Here is a 17473-nt window from a genome sequence, read left to right on the forward strand (position 1 = left end):
TTGTTCTCTTTTGGGATATTTTTTTCAACTTCCCCATCTAGCCTACAAGCCCTCGGATTCTTTGGAGATCTAAGAAAATACTAACCACGTCTGATCTTCCTTAGCTTTTCAAGATCATCCAAATGTAAGAAGAAGGGCCATTTGGGAGAAGTACGAAAGAAGCATCTGGGCATCTCCAGTACCTGACAACAGTAACCTTCTAGGCAGCTGTGTGGATAGGGTGCAAAAGAAGAGAGCAAATAAAAGGACAATGCCATTTATTGTTATTTCCAGCAGTGTAATAGGTTTGGCCCTCTTATTAGCCCTGAATAGTAGCAGTGATGTCATGCAGATGGTTAAAAAAAAAAGAAAGAATGGAAACCACTGAGAACCTCCCTTCCTTAACCCCCTCTGACAAAAAACAAATCTGGGAATGAGAGAGGGGTCCTGCATTTCAGCCACTGTTATGGAAATTTCCTGGATGCAGGCACCCAATGATCGGAGGCTCCATTAAGGAATTATTCTTTTCTTTCCAAAGCTGGAACTGCCCCCAGGCAACTATCCAATCCTTTGCACAATGGGAGCAAACACAAAGGGCCACAAAGATAATCCGGTTTATTAAACATTTGTTCAAAATGGGAAAAGTGGGGGGGGAGGCTCCTTCAAGAGCTGAGGTAGGTGCACCTCCAGCCATCACTGGGCTGAGCTGTGCTCCAACTGCTGTTGCCTCTGATCATTTCAAAAACAGTGATGATGGCCTGCAAGAATCATTTGAGGCTGACAGAGTCCAGCCATCAAATAGGGTTTTCCTTATTCAGCATGTCCAAAGGAGGAAGTGGCAACATCATTCATGGGTCAAGCCCATCCCCAAAGGACAGGGAGTTTCTAGTGAGACAATAGGAATCAGTGGGAAGTTGATGTTTAGGTGCAGAACAGGCCCAGGATTGGTGAAGAAGCAAAGCAAATCCTATCTGCCCAAGGTAGGAACACAGATGCCCCTACCTCAAGGCTTTTCTTTTTTAAACACGAATTCCCAGAATTTCAGGAAAAGGTTGTTGAATGACTCCTATGGCTGATGCGATGGCATTCCCTCTGTTTCTTTTGTTTATATTTTGACATTCCCTTGCGCACTTGCAATTTTTTGCTATTCCCAGTCAATTTCTTATTTTATTGTCTGCTGTAGCTAGGGAAGCAAAAAAAAAACCTAGCTAGGAATTCTGACTTTTACTGATGTCAGAAAGTGCAGCAGCCCAGCCATTAAAAAAGGAAAAAAAAAAGATCGTTCGTGCCAACAAAACAGAATTTCAATTGGTGTGGCTTTTTCAGAGCACATACTTGTGGCTTTATCGGTTGGCTTTCTGCCTGTTAAAGGCTTGCTAAAGAAAGGCGGGGTTTTGCCTCTTTTGAAATGGAGATTTGAAGCTGAGAATTGGTGGCTTTCTCAAAAGCAGTGCTCTCTCATGCTATTTTACATGCAGGAGCTGTGTTAGCCTGGCAGCTTGCAATTACATTACAAAACTTGTATAAAACTGTCTTTCGTGAAAGGAATCCAGCCACAAGGGAGTCTGGCTATACGGTGCCTGCGACAGCCAGCCCCCCCGCTCCCTTAGAACCTTAAACTGAAGTCTCAAAATGGACTAAAATTTGGTCGATCCCTCACAGGGACTCACTCCCATGTAAATCTTTGGAGATTGGTGATCACCAAGTGCCTGAAAAAGCTGTCACCTACTCAGATCTTCAGCTACAAGCCTGGAAAGCCGTTTTAAATCTTTCCTCAAAGGCCAACCTCGTTGGGAGTAGTGAGTTACAGGAGCTGACATCCAGCAGCTTTCTGTGAGGGTATAAAGCACAACAAACACACCTTGAAGGGCTTCTTAATCCATGCCTTGTTTTTTAATCAATGGATGGGCTTAACTCCCAGTGACGTAACGTACATGAGGAGAAAAACCACGATCCCCACGTTTGCGTCAACTTAGCCAAGGTTTTGCAAAACCTCGGCTGCCTCCCAGCAGCTAGCAGAATGACGTTATGTTTTGGGAAACCACCAATCATAGCAAAAAGCCACCTTGAGGTCTTGCTCCATCCGTTAGCTTGGATGGTGTTGTCTCCCCTTTCCTGGAAGGGCTAATGAAGCTGGATATGGTCATTAGCCTGTGAATGCCGTCTCTTGGCGTTCCCACCAGGCCTTTTGACCAACTTGTGCTCCGGGTGACCAATGGCCAGCAGCCTGTCTTTGCCCTCTGACTTCCTTCTCTTAGTGGCTGGGGCTGGGAGGGAAACCTTGTCTATCATGGGGAGAAAAGCATCTCTGCTCTCGGAGATCCCATTGGTCATGGCAATTTGATGCAGAGCAGTGCCGGGAATGGGAGCTTTTATTGACTTAGAAATGAGACAACCCTGGCCCTGCGCTTTGAGCTGATGTCTGAAAAGTGTTCCCTCCCTCTCTTCTATGGACCCAAAGCAAGCAGGCGGAGGAGAGAGAGAGAGAGAATGTAATTAAGGTGGCCATGGGGAGCCCCAGAGTATTAGCTTAGAAGATGGGAGTGCAATCTGCCCTTTTGAGTTGTGTGCCAGGAGCTGCATTCCAAAAAAGAGTACAATCAAGAAATGTATCACAAACTAAAATCGATTGCATCTCATTCATAAGTACATGCAGTTAACATTAGCTCCCTATGTGAGCCTCTTCACATTTAGCATTTAATATTTTGCTCATTACAAATTACCAGGTGGGTGCTGACCTTTGGAGGGTGTTTTGAATCTTCAGTTACAGCTTTTGGGAGCCACATCCAACTCTGAGACCTCAGGCTATAGAGCTCAGAGATTGTGGTAAGGCTGTGAAAGGTACAAAAAAGAAGTTGAAACAATCATGGGAGACAGGGGGGGTCTCTTGGTAGCTTATCTTATAAACAGCAACTTAGCCCAGATGACAAGAAACCTGGAAGAAGCATTTCAAACCATTCAAAGAGACTCCATGTGAATTAATTCACTCTAAATCAGTGTTTCTCAACCTTGATAACTTTAGGATGGGGGGACTTCAACTCCAAGAAGCTATGCTGGCTGAGGAATCCTGGGAATTGAAGTCCGCACATCTTAAAGTTTCCAAGGTTGAAAAACACTGCTCTAAATGATTGGGAATTCCTCTTTCAGTTTCCAAGATTCCATATTTACCCCAGACTAGCATTACAGATACCTTACCGAAGTCTGTCTAGTTCTTGCTTTCTTGAACTTGCCCAGTTGTGTAGGGTTGACATCAGAGTCAGAACTCTGTATTCTAGGACCAACTCTTCTCTGGCCATCAGCATCTGAATGTTGTGATGGTTCAGAGAAATGAGAAAGAAACAAAATCAAAACCTACCAAAATGCAAGTTAAAAATAAATTACCTTTGATGGAATGGAATGGAGTTTCAAACAAGCGTTGTGGAGTTGACATAGAATAGAATAGAATAGGTGCAGGGTTTGTTTCATTTCATTCATTCAATTTGTAAGCTAGATTGGGAAGGTCCTTGCAGTTTTCTTGTCAGAGTCCCTCTGGTGGGAGGAGATGGGCAGTGACAAATTTGATAAATAAATAAATTTTCAGAAGTGGTTTGCCATTGCCTCCTTCCTAGGGCTGGGAGTGACTGGCCAAGGTCACCCAGCTGGCTTCGTGCCCAAAGCAGGACTAGAACTAGCCACCTGGTTTCTAACCTGATGCCTTTAACTGCTACATCACTGTCTCAGATTTCTTTATAGGACAATGCAGGAGAAGTAGGTGGTCATTCTAGATTCACTTGCATCACATTCTCAGTAATTGATTACGGTCATTTGTTAAGCCACATAACGAAACATCTATTAAACTAAATTTATATAATACAAACTCTACATAACAGATGATTATCTATACCAGGCTATTTTTGAGTCACCAACTGTTGCTTTCTTTATAGGACGACACAGGCGAGGAAGGTGGTCATTCTAGATTCACTTGCTTCACATTCTCAGTAATTGAAAAGGGAATACAGTCATTTGTTAAGCCGCATAACATCTTTCAGGCTGCTTTTTCTGCTCCCCAGAGCTGAGTTTTGACATTTTTAATTGCCCGGGGATCATTTTAATCTGTCCCTTTCTTTGGTCATCACTACTCAAGCTCCTTCCCCTTTTCTTCTTTCTTCTCTGCTGCCTGCTTTTTTGCTGTGGCTTCACTTCCCCTTCATTTCCTTCTTTCTTGTTAGCTTAGCTACCCTGTATGAATTACTGACTGCACAATAGAAGAACTGAATTGAGCTAAAGTGATCTGTCTTTCCTTGCCCCGGTCATATAACTACCAGAGCACATATTTTTCTTTCTGTCCTGTGCCATTCCCCCTTCCCCAAACAGATTGCCATGTTTTGCAATCTGCTTTCTGGGGTTCATAGTCTGAAATGCTAACTAGCTCCATCATTTTACCCTCATATAAATGCACATTCATTCATTCATTCATTCATTCCACCACAATTGTATGCTATTCTATTGGGGGGGTATTGCTTGCAATAAATAATTGGAAATTTTTATTTAAAAGTGGACTAAAATCATATCATGAAAATAAAATAAACAGAGCAACAAAGAATAATCAACAACAATCTCTGAGTGAAATGCACAGACTAAACCTGAGTTAAAGCAAGGCGTTTCCATCATTTTCGAACATCAGGGTACCTAAAACAAGGCTGGTAATCTGCTTTTTCATTTTTCAAGACAGTCCACCTGTTGCTCAGCAGACAGGAAGAAATCATCCAAGAAAATAAACCTTTAGAAGAGAGTTTGATCTTTGGCTGGAGTAACTTGTACAATATTTACAATATGTAGTCTGGATAATGCCAACTTGCTAATGATGCAGCCTTCTGAATATCTTTTCTTTTCCAGCCTTGCAATACATTTAATGTTGCTTTCTGATAGATGTCAGCAAAGAGTATTCAATGGTAGGCTTTGGGGCTATCAAGAAGATCATTCTGCCTGGTGGGTCCCTCGGGTGACTAGTGAGACAGGGTGCATGTGTCCAGAGACATCAGCTGTTGGCACAACTGACTGTCGCCTTAAACTGGTTTTCTAAGCATTCTATTTCCCTTGCTTCATCCTCCAAGCCTCCCATGTTGCACATTGTCACATGGGTAAGAATGGAATGATTTATGGTTACTCATTTTCAAATCGTAACAATCTTGAGTTGCAAGACAAGACCCCCTTAACTAATTTTTTTCCATTAGGAATCTACATAATCTCCAAGCAGGCATGCATACTAAGTGGCAGCTATAATAGTGAAAAGATATTTACAACTAAACTGAGTTTAGGAGTGTAATCCAAAAGTTTATAGTCATGGAGCGCTTGCCAATTTCATAATTATAATGAGACCACACAGGTTTTCTTTTTTTTTTCATGCAAGCAAAGATACTCATTAAGCTCAATTACGAGAAAACTGAAATTGCAATCCTATGTACATACATTTGGAAACAATTATTATTGAATTGTGTGGAGGCTTACACCCTTATCCTAGTCTGCATAAATCAGGGCCCAAAACTTCAAGGGATGTTAGCCTATTGGGTAAAATAAAGCATATAGATCCATCAGCAAATCAAGAAGGTCTCTGCCTTTCCATACTTCCATCATTGGGCACCTCTGATGGTACCAGTTCCTGCTTCGGTCATGCTCCATTCAATGATGATGGTCTCAGTGTTTCTCCAGCTTAGTTGCATGGTCTGCTTGTTTTGCTTTGTGCTCACCTAGTTCTTACAATGAAGTATCTCAATGCATGATGCAACGTGTTTTGTTTTCCAGCCAGCTTATCGTAGAGCCTGATGCTCATTAGGGCTGAGAGGAAGTGACCAGCTCAAGGGCACCCAGCTAGCTTCCATGCCTGAGGGAGGACTAGAACTTGGATATCCCTATTCAGCACCTTAACCATTATATCACACAGACTCTTATTTTGATTTATTTCCCATCTTTCTTTGAGGAGCTGAAGACTATGTGTCTAGCACCCCTCCCCCTTTTCCTCATAATAAACCCCTTGTGATGTAGGTTCGTCTAAGTCAGAGTGACTGGCCCAAAGTCACCCAGGGAGCTTCTGGGGCTGTGGAGCACCTGCCTCACCAGGATAAGAGACAAGAACTGGCTTTGAATCCCCCAGGCTGAAGGAGGACTAGAACCTGGGTTCCCCCGTTGCTGGTCTAATGCCTTCACTTCTAGACCATGATGGCAGTTAGGCTGAGAGAGAGGGACTGGCCCGAATTCAGCCAACAAGCTTCCATGCCTAAGGGAAGACCTGAACTTGGGCCTCCCCACTTCTACTCTAGCAGCTTCACCCCCATACCACGTTTGTTCTCATACCCACCCATGTGATCATTTGCCCTAAATTGCAATTTGAATCAGGAGGAAGGTGAACATTGGTGCATTTGGCCTGATGGCTGCCCTGTGGCAACATGGGGAGGGTGATCCATGGGTCCTGTAAATAGAATCACACCCAGGTTTGGAGTAGCCTTAAATAAATGTTTATGCTGCTTGGTTCAAAGTCATAAATACTCACAGTGGACATCTGAATACACTGTAGGATTCAGATCGTTGGAAAGTATTAGCAAGAAGGAAGAATAATAGGATTGAAGATTAACTGGAAGGGGTGTCACAAAGAAGCTGGTCATGTGTCAAGATTGTGGTGGTTTTATTATACCTGGCTGGGGGGAGGTTGACATAAAACCAGAGAGTGGGAAAGGAAACCAATTATCAAGAATCCAAGGCTAGTGTTTATCAGCCTATTGTTTTGTTGATTTTGCTGTTTATTGGATTATTTTAGTCTGGGCTGTCCATCTGATTTTATATTTTTTCTAGAGTTGTATGCTGCCCAGAGTCCATTGGGTTTGGGTGGCTAATAAAATAATAATAGGTGATAATGATAATAATAGATTTAATTTAGCCTTACATCTGGGAATTCTGAATGTGGATTTGTTATTACATTTCAGTTCTACCCAAGATTAAGTGATAAGATCAGTAGGAACTTTTTTGTGTCTCAACTGCATCTGTAAAATAAACACACTTGAGACCTAGCCCGCAAATTTATTAGATGAATGGCCCTTATAAAAAAATGTGTGATGGTTGTCCATGTTGATTAGGGAAGTGACATTTCTACAGATAAACATTCATCAGTATTTGTCAAATACTGTCTGGAGAGAGTACTTTAAAACTTTGATTTACTATTGGATATACTGATGTATTCAGCTCTGCAAGGGTTCCACAGTATTTTTTTTTTTTGGTCCAAGCCATCTTATAAATCTGAATCACAGTTTCTTCCAAATGTATATACCAAGAGCTAATGCTTATTGAATCATCACTGATGCTTTGTACTGACTCTGTAGTTGTAATTCAGAAGTAGTGCTATGAGGTAAGGGTTACTCAACATAGTTGTAGACCTTGTAGGAAGAGAGCTGTTTAGGGTATGGCAGGGGTTTTCAAACTTTTTAGGTGCAGAATTTGTTAGTTAAAAAAAAATATCCCCAGAACCCCTGACCAAGGGACAAAGCTCTAGTGATAAATAATCCACTGTGTTTGAGTGACCTTTTTTTGACGCCCTTAATCTCTCACAGAACCCCATCAAGTTCTCATGAAAACCTTGGGTTCTGTAGAAGACAGGTTGAAAATCCTGGATCACAAAAGCTTCTGCCTTTTAATAACATTGGTTAATCTGAAAAGGTGCTACCAGATTCCTCCTGATTTTCAGTTTGGTTGATGATTAATGAACTAGTATTTGATTAACACTATTCAGTTACAGGCTCTCTTGGCAGTTTTTAAACCTGTTTTGGGTCTGGTATGTTAGGGTAGCCATATATTTTTTAAAATAATATTTGTATGGGTGTGTTGTGCGTGTGGTTCTTTTGTTGTTTCTGTTGTGTCTGTAATTAGCCACTCACTGATTATTGTACTTTTATTGAACTGTGAGTATACCACGATACAAGCTGCTCTAGAGAAGCTTTTAGCAGCATTCAGAATCACAGTTTGTGCTTGGTCAAGGTTGATGTAACCTTTGGAGGGGAGTAAAAGGAACATGAAAGGGCCAGAAACTGGACAGAATTTAAACAAGAGCTGAACAGGGAATCTAGCAGGAATTTCCATCTCCAGAATTCTTATTCAGAAACTCATCATCTCTTTGAACTTTTTCTGGACCATCAAAACAGGTAGTCCTCATTTAACAACCATTCTTTAGTGACTGTTTGGACTTATGGCAGTGCTGAAAAAGCCCAACTTATGACTGGTCCTCATACTTACAGCCATTGCTGCGTCCCCATGGTCACGTCATCCCGATTTGGGCGCTTGGCAACCAGTTCACATTTATGTCCGTCGCAGTGTTCTGTGGTCACATGATCGCCATTTTTGACCGTCCCAGACAGCTTTTGGCAAGCAAAATCCTAATGGCGAACCACATGAATCACTTAACAGCCATGAGGTTTGCTTAACGACTGCTGCAAAAAGGTGGTGAAATTGGGTTGGATTTGCTTGATGACCGCTTTGCTTAGCAACCAAAATTCTGGTCTCAATTGTGGTTGTTAAGCAAGGACTAGAAACTGTAGAAACTACCTGTGTGGAATAGTGGAACTCCAGAATCGTGTGGAAAGAAGAAACTAGTTCCATAAAGTAACAACCTTCCAGATGGGTTGAACTACAGTTCCCATCATCCCCACCCAGCAGCATCACCAAGCAGATGTTGGCTCTAGAGCAGCTCCTCCCCCTTAGCTCTTCACCCTTGCTTGTTTTTCTTTCCGATTTAGAGAGGAACTTGCCCAATTAAGGGGAAAAGGGAGCGCACCAAATTGGAGAACTGAGGGGGAAAAAAGGATCTTTGTGCTCACCAAACAAATGTTTGGTTTTGTGGCAGCTGCTTTTCTTCTGTATTTTGAGGCTGCGATTCTCCGGACCGCATTTAATAACTGGAGGCTGTTTTGAAGCTGACTCTCTCCAGCAACTGAGCCTTCCTTTGCATCAGAGTTTGCCACTCTGGCCGTGATTCCACTGTTGGTCTGTTTGAATGGCCGGCTTTGTCCAGAGTTCTGGTCGGGTGAGATAATAAAGCTCCCAAAAAGATTTCAAGGGTGGGAAGTCCTGCAAGTTTAATCACATCAGTTCTGGTTTTCACCAGCAAGGATAAAGGGGGAGTGAGAGTTGATCATTTGGGAGATATTTCACTCTGATATTGTGCCTGGGAACTGATGCGGGATAGATCTCTTGCAAATTCCATTCCCTGTTCTTTTCAGGGGAAAGAAAGATTAAGTAGGAAACTAGACTTTGCAGATTCCTCCCATATTTTTTTTCCACATTTTTCATTGTATTTTTGGGAAGGGGGTATGAAAATTACTGTGTAAAGAATCTCAAGAGGAACCTTGGCAGACTCAGAATCAATGGGTCTTAAAGGAAATCAGCTTGAGTCAAGGACCACCATTTCTTTTTCCCACAGTCCCCCAGATGAAGTGCTATCCTGAGGTACTGTGGGAAGTAATAGCCTCTGCCACTGTCTTCATAAGCTGGAGCTGGTCATCCGTAATGGTATGTGGGAATGGCCTTGGAGACAGAGCAACGAGATGCAACCAAGGGAACAGTCAGATAAAAGGTGGCTTCTCCCGCAGCAAGAATGTGGGCAGGGCAAGAGGCTCAGAAGGGACCCCCCCCCCCTCAGTTTTGGGCTGTAAAGGGGACAGGGGGAGAGATGTACTTTCAGACTTGCAAGATTCTGTGAATGTAGCCTTACAATAAAGTAGAATTAGCTCATCTGATTGTGTCTCCTGCCTGGTCTACCTCGTAAGGCTGACATCATCAGGGGAAAACAGGCCCACTACCACAACACTTGGCCAGAAACATCCCCTGAAGAAAATCCTCACCTCAGAATAGCCATATCGTGACTTCCAACTCATATCTTGTATTAAATTGTAGCAAATTTTGCCTTGCTAGGAATTAGATAAGAGATGCTCAGCTTGTAGCCAGACATGTAACCTCTGAAAGCCCAAAGGACCCTCACAAAGTTCTTCCTGAATTGTAACTTTGGAAAAAGTAGCAATCATAATTTTGATTATGCTGTCCCAGTTCTGGAGCGCAGCCCACGGTAGACTGTTTAAAGGCTGGGTGTGGCCCACAGCTTGGAAAAAAAAATTGAACGCTTTCTGGCTATTCTCATTCTTAGCATGTTCAGTGCTTGCCGGTGGAAAGGACAGTGGCTAAGAAAGTGAGATGGGTCCCCAGCTGAGCTATTACCTCTGTTAATTGTTTTTGTGCAAGGATGGCAACTTGGTAGGAATTGCTGAGCTCGAGATCTGAATCCCAGCCAGATGTGGCAGTCTTTCCCCATTCTTTCTTGAAAGACTCTCTAGTGTCAAATCATTCCAGCAAGAGATAACATGCCATCCCAGTGTCATGCTTCTCCCCCATACCAGTGTTATTACTGTATTCCAAACCACTGTAGAATTTAGTATTCTGAAAATCCGAAGATGAATATTCTTCAAAAATCAATGTTCTAATCCTTATGCCTGCAAAGATTTGATAAGCCCATCAGAAGGGCATCTGGAAGAAATTGAGGTTGACTCTCTTGGGTATTCTATTGATTGTGGTAAGTAAGAATCATCTGCTGGTAGCTAAGGAAGTCAACTTTTGCACTCTGATTTTTGCTGATTTGAGACTAGGCATGAATGCTCGTAGTTTCCTTGTTTACAGAATGCTGTTTCTCACAAAGAGAAGATGTGTCAATACTGTCCTTGGCCTGTTCCAATGCAAGTGGATAGGGTGGGCCTGCAAGATCAATTCCCCCCTCACCCCCCCAATGGAAGCACGTTAAAATAAATAGTGCGCATGGACTGGAGGAACATAAAATGGGCCTTTCTGTCTCTCCCCTTGCATTCTGACATGGCATCATCAAGGACTCATTCAATGGATGGTTGGCTTTGTACAGGCAATTCCAGAGCAAGGCCATTACGGGAACAAGCCATGGGCTATGCTCTAATGATAACCTAATAAGGAAGCCCCTACAGAACAATAGATCATGCAATGAAAGAGGAAAGAGAGCTTTCATTCTCCTGTGATAGCTTTTAACCCTTGTCTCCTCTTTGCCCTTTGCTGCTCTGAAGGCTGGATGGCAGCCTGCTTACCTGCACCTGAGGTTCAGGCAAGGGCATCTCCTGCCAGAGTTGGATTGCCCACCCTGACTTGCCATTCGGTTTGGTGCAGCTCCTTGCTCATTTCAGCATGCTTTGTTCTTGGTTCCTAATAACATTTTTTTTTTAAAAAAAATAGCTCTATATCCATTGATAGTGCTGGATCCGTAATTGGACTGAAGAGCTCTGTTCCAGATCCTTGCTCCCCCTGCCTTTCTAGAGACCCGCATGGCAGCTGAAGCTAGAGTCTTAAAAACGGTCAGAGGGTACCCTCTCTCCAATGTTTGCATGCTGCCAGAGGAATGCATCTGCAATAAAGCATTCACACCCTGCTTCCCCCTTGTTTTCCCCCCTCTCTGTCTCTTGTTCTCCCCTAACATTTCCAGTTCTCCCCCAAACAAGCCTTGAAGCGGAGTCTTACTCAGCTCACCCTGGCGACCTCCTCCAGTTGCGCTGCCGGCTACGGGACGATGTTCAGAGTATCAACTGGGTACGAGATGGGGTCCAGCTATCCGAGAACAACCGGACGCGCATCACAGGGGAGGAGGTAGAGGTCAGGGACGCTGTGCCTGAGGACTCGGGTCTTTACGCCTGCATGACCAACAGCCCCTCAGGAAGCGAGACCACCTATTTCTCCGTGAATGTCTCAGGTTTGTAGCAGGCTACCTCCAGGTTGAATAATGCCCAGCTAGCATAGCTGCTGGAAAAGACGGGGTTTTTTTTCAGTCTTGCCTCCCAGTTGTAGGAGTTGGATAACAGAATTCAGTGTATACAATGTGATGCATATGGGGACATCTCTGCCTCATTCTCTCCAACAGTTCATTAAAAAAAAAAGAAAGCACTCTTCACATGTTTAGAGATACTCAGGTCTTCAGCCTCTCCTGATATGCTCAGCCCTAAGGTGGAAGTGCATCAGGGCTCGAATTAAGCCCTTGTGGTCTGGGTAAGATGGTGCTCTTTGGGCCTTTATTGTTGGAGAAAATAAATGCCCTGCTGCTGCATGTCATTGTGGGCAAGCGTTCACCTACTTTTAATTCTGAATTGTTATTATTAATTTTGATTGGCCAGGCAGTTAAATTCATTCTTGGAATTATATGCCAGTTTGATAAAGGTAAGAGACAATTCCATGGACAGTTTTGGTGGGCTCCTTGATTTCATGGACCCCTTGAACTTCATTTGGCTATCCATAGATAGAGCCAAGGAATTTTGATGATGCATTTGATTGTGTTCAGCTTTTTCCAGTTTGGAAGTCCTATAGCAACTGACAAATTCATTTTGATTAAAGATGATATGGGTGGATGGGGAAAATATGGCAGAAAATGTGATGGGCATTTTCAGCTCAACCGAGCTACCTCTGAAGCTCTCTGGTTATGCTAGCCTTCTCTCTCAGCACTGAAAAGATCCTAGATTGATTGATTGATTGAATGATTGATTGATTGATTGAGGAGAAATTTGATTTTCATTAAGAACAAGAAGTTTCTGAAAATCTAAATGGTTGAATAAGAATTAAATTTCCAGTAGCTGGGATTGGAAGCCCTAGCATCCTGCAGGCTTTTCTGATGTTCCCCATCAATAGTTCCTAATCTGCTAAATTGGCCTAATACAACCTTTCTCAACCTTTTGACGCTGGAGGAACCCTTGAAATATTTTTTCAGGCCTCAGGGAACCCCTCCACACTCAGGCTCAAATAGAGGCCAGAAGTTACAAAATTCTTATATTCATTTCATGGGTAGGCCTATATATACGCATTAACAGCGTTCTTAAACTAAAAATAAAGAATGAAACTTACTCTTTAATGTGAAGTTGCCCAAATTTGAAATAATTTTTTTAAATAAATCTTGATCTCCCAGGGAACCCCTAGTGACCTCTCACAGAACCCTAGGGTGCCATGGAACCCTGGTTGAGAAACCCTGGCCTAATATATGGAAGTGCCGAGCTTCATGATCCTTCTCTGTCTCAATGGAAAAGTGGGAAGACGTCCTTAGCCCTCTGGTTGTGATTTTGTGGTTCTGTCAAGTCAAACCATTTATGAATGGATAAAAGCCTTTCCTGGGAGTGTGCTACTTCTGATATCTCAAGGAGAGGGTGGCATGTTCCTCCAGATAAAAAGCAGATAAGAAGAAGGAAGTCAGATGCCTCCTAAGGTTTTAGTACTCTTTTCTCCCATGGGGAAGCTTTTTGTTGTGTGCCTATAGTTCCCTCGGCACCCTGAAGTGCTTTTGTCCAAGCACAGTTCTATCTAACTAATCCATATTAAGTGACAGACAGGATATTCCCAATGGACTTGTCAAATGGCTGAATTAATGACAAACATCCACACATTTTGTCCTGCCTTCAGAGACAGCCAGAATGATTCCTTGTCACCAGCTCTGCCTACGTCAGGAGAAAATGTAGGGATAGTAATAGTGACATCCGAAACATCCGACTATCTCCAAGGTCTCAACTTTTGTCTGGGGACAAGAACCCTTCCTTACTTCACTGAATCTGAAGAAAGCTTATTCAACAATAATATCTCAGAAGTTCAGCATAGGATCAGCAAGATTGCCTGCTCTTTTCCAGTTGGACTTTATCAGAGTAGGAAACACATTTGCTATCTGAACTGTTCTCATCAAAATAATCTATGCTGGTTTCCTATACCATGCAATAATAATATCACAGTATGAGGAATCAGATGTTTCTGAAACTCAGAACCACATTTCCTAAGGTTGTCTTTGTGTGGCTGAGAAGATGCACAGGTATATAATAAGGCAGTAGATAAAGAGGTAAATGCTGTCCTTTTCTTATATCATTGGAAAAGATCCTGTTCTCAATTCATATTTGCTGTTTTGTGTCCTCCCTAGATGCTCTTCCATCTGCAGAAGATGACGATGACGATGATGATTCTTCCTCGGAAGAAAAGGAGGCAGACAACTCCAAACCAAACCGTACGTATAAGATTAATCTCTTTTCCTGCCTTGTCAAAAGCAGTCATGACATCTTGCAAACGCAGTTGGTGACATTTTTCCAAGCGAACTTAATCTTTCTTTTCGCAGGAGCTTAACCTCGGGACGGATCACCCACGGTCCATCTCCTGGGCTGCTCACAGTCCCAAATTCCTTTGCTTTGGCCTTCAGAGCTACCTTTGACTGCACCACTGAATTTCAGATTCCTCTTACTTTGAGGCATAAAATGCACAAAACTATAATGTAAGCCTAAAATAAGCTTCCTAGTGATTTAACTAAAGAAAGACCACATTTGCCTCCCACCAAATACAGAAACAGACAATCATAGTCCTGGCCAGATGCACTACGTTCCCCAGCTACTTGATTTTCCCATACACCTCAGTGTCCCCCAAAGCTTATATGTGAAGCTCCCAATTATCTGTGCCTTAAATGTAATCAGAACATCTCTTGAGGGTGAACATTTAAGAATAGGTACACTTGCTTTCTCCTTTGGTGGTGGGTATCACATTGGTAGCTTTCTATAACTTCTTTGATGCACACTCCTATGTAAAGGAGACAAGCACCTGATGTCATGAGTATGGATGGTGAGCAGGAGGGGGCCCCTATCCAGGGGGGAAAACGCATGTGTAGTTTAGAGGCTTTGAACTCTCCTTCAAAGAAACTCAGAGCAGACCCACCTTGAGTTTTGGGTTTATCTGTCTGGGTTTCCCACGCTCCTTCAGTTTGGTAAGATTTTTCTGTCTATTAGAGCAGTTATTAAACACTAGAGACAATCTCCTTGTCTCAGCGTGGTTTTTTGCTTAAGTCAGGACACCTGATGCACATGGATGAGAAGCTGTAGGGTAGGCTGGATGACAGGCCATCATTTAGAGCAATGCAATATACTTGGGACCTACAAATCTTAAGAGTTCAAATGAATATTCCAGACTGAAATTTTAAAAAAGCTTTGTAGTGAACCATCGGATGGGACTGATTCTCCAGTATCACAAATGGTCAGGAGGATCCCATGCTAAGTAAAGCATCCAAGTTTTGAACAACCTGAATTGCTTCCTCTGACCAGGATTTCTAGTGGTTCAGGATATGCAGTTAATTACTTGGCTGCCAAAACTTCCAGTTAGGACTTCAGTGCTACAACTCTTGACACTTCTTTCCTTTAAAGAGGAGGGATGGTCTTTCTTTCTGAACATTCCCCAATCTTTTTACTTTACCTTGCATGGAATATTGCATAACTTGTAACATATTTGTTGGCTCTCCTGCAGAAGCCATCCCACCTTACTGGACGTACCCTGAGAAGATGGAGAAGAAGCTCCATGCAGTTCCTGCTGCCAAAACTGTGAAGTTTAGATGCCCCTCGAGTGGGACACCTACGCCTACACTGCGTTGGCTGAAGAATGGCAAGGAATTCAAACCTGATCATCGTATTGGTGGATACAAGGTAAGGCTTTCTTTGTCTTTGCCTCTAAAACTGCCATTTGGAAAACAGAACATGGAGAAATAGATCATTCTTCAGTACAGTTATTTTGAAACGTGGTTGTGTTGAGGTTTCTTGTTCTAGTCTGCTGGGACACTTTTCTTTCTTTCCTGCCAACAAAAGCTTTTGAATTCCAATTCTGTGGGCCTTTAATCGCCACAGATGCCAATAGTGCTGAAGAGAGAAACTGATTGATTTTTTCCTGCCCTTTGTTTTGAAAGAGCTGGGTGGTGTGCCTCCTCCTGAAGAAGTCATTACTGGCCAGCAATTTTAGACAACTATTGGCCCCTTTCCTCATTTTCAGGAAGGTTGTGGAGAAAATGGTAGGGTTGCAGCTGCAGAGAGCTCTGGGTAAAGTGGATTATTGGACCATTTTTAATTGTCAAGATTCAGACCAGGTCTTCTCTGATCCTGGGAAATAGGATGGGGCTTTTAAAAAACCCTGCAGGTTCAAAACATCAGGAAATTCCTCCCTTATCTGGAAAACAATTAGGTACATCTCCTGTTTGTTAAAAAGTGGTTGCCAAGAAAATGAAAAAAGCTTCACTCTAGTGAACTCAGCAATAAATGAGGTGCTTAAAATTAAAGTATTTGTTTGCCAAGATTTCTGTGATATGCCATTTTCCCTCTTTCAATGAAATAATTAAATATGCCTCTGGAAATCTTGCTTCTGAGTGCATCACTATCAAAACCTCAGTACTGGTTATGGGCAGAAACTGTTTTGGGTACTCTTGTTGATGACCTGTGGTGGGATCAGGATAGGGGAGTGCAACTCTCCTGCTCCTGCTGAATCTTTTAACAGTCTTCAGTATGATTGATCATGGTATCCTTCTGGACTAGTTGTGAGAGCTAAGTGGAGGGTAATGAATTACAGTAGATGCCCACCTTCCCCGCTGGAAAAGTCATCCATCAATATGAGGTGAGGTATCATCAGAATGCTGACAATACTCAGTTACATATCTTCACTGCAGGCCAATCACTGATGTAGTCAAAATTCTCCTGTAGGGCCTGGAGGTTATGAGGCTGTGGATATGGAGAAACAGACTTAGTCTGCACCCTACCAAGACAGAGTGTCTATGGATTCAGATGCCAGTTAATTCTAGAGGAACTCCATTTTTGGCTCTGAAGAAGGCTGAGCTCCATTGTGTGGATATATTCACAATCTGGGGGTCCCCCTGGATTCATGGCTCCTACTTGGAAAAGTAGGGGGAGACTGGGAGGCCTTTGTAGAGCTCCATCTTGTGTGCTACTTACAATGTTCCTATAACAGAAGGATTTCTTGATAATCCCTCTTGTCCTCGTCACCTTACATTTGGACTATTGCAACTTGCTCTACTTGAACTGCCCTTAAAGACCACTCAGAAGCTATAACAAGACCACCTTGTAGGAATCTGCCTGTCCAGTGAGACCTTTGAAGAAAGGTATGCTTCAGGTCACATATCCAAAGGAGCATTGACCTCAGGACCCCAAGGGTGAGCCTATGGCTGCCTCTCCTCTGGAATAATGTACCCCCAGAAATAAGAACAGCCTCTTCCCTCTTCATATTCCAAAGGGCAGTGAAAACACGTGTCTTCTGTAGGAAGGTTGTAGATGAGATGGAGCTCTGATTGTATTGTGGAAAAGTGGCATCTGGATGTTCAAGGAGGAGAAGAGAGACTGGAATTCCAGGTTGCATTATTTTGTAGATTGCTATGGATGGTTTTTCATTCCTATGTTTTAACCCAAATTACAGGATGTAAAAATTGTAAGCCGCTCCAAGTTGGTTGCCTAGAAGAGCATAGAAGTCTAAGCAAATAATAAATGCTTGTTTTATTAGGTTTACTTTTAAAATATTTCATTTCTTTCTGCAACAGAAAGATATTTCTTCCCAAAGCAGCTGTTTGATTTAAAGGGGAATGGGGCTCCCATAAAGACTACTAAGTTCAGGATCTGCAATTATCTAGCTGCAGGTTGCAAGT

At 42.7% G+C, this 17473-nt stretch overlaps 1 protein-coding gene across 2 annotated transcripts in view; it reads left to right on the forward strand.

Moving 5' to 3' along the window:
- FGFR1 (fibroblast growth factor receptor 1) overlaps positions 1-17473 on the forward strand; it is a 90194-nt gene that overhangs the window by 37664 nt on the left and 35057 nt on the right. For both annotated transcript variants that reach the window (XM_063311208.1, XM_063311207.1), the window contains exons 3-5: positions 11489-11752; positions 13943-14026; positions 15304-15479. In XM_063311208.1, the coding sequence (XP_063167278.1) occupies positions 11489-11752; positions 13943-14026; positions 15304-15479 (524 nt within the window). The remainder of the gene's footprint in view (positions 1-11488; positions 11753-13942; positions 14027-15303; positions 15480-17473) is intronic.

Source organism: Candoia aspera, chromosome 9, assembly GCF_035149785.1.
Source record: "Candoia aspera isolate rCanAsp1 chromosome 9, rCanAsp1.hap2, whole genome shotgun sequence".
Lineage (NCBI taxonomy): Eukaryota > Metazoa > Chordata > Lepidosauria > Squamata > Boidae > Candoia > Candoia aspera.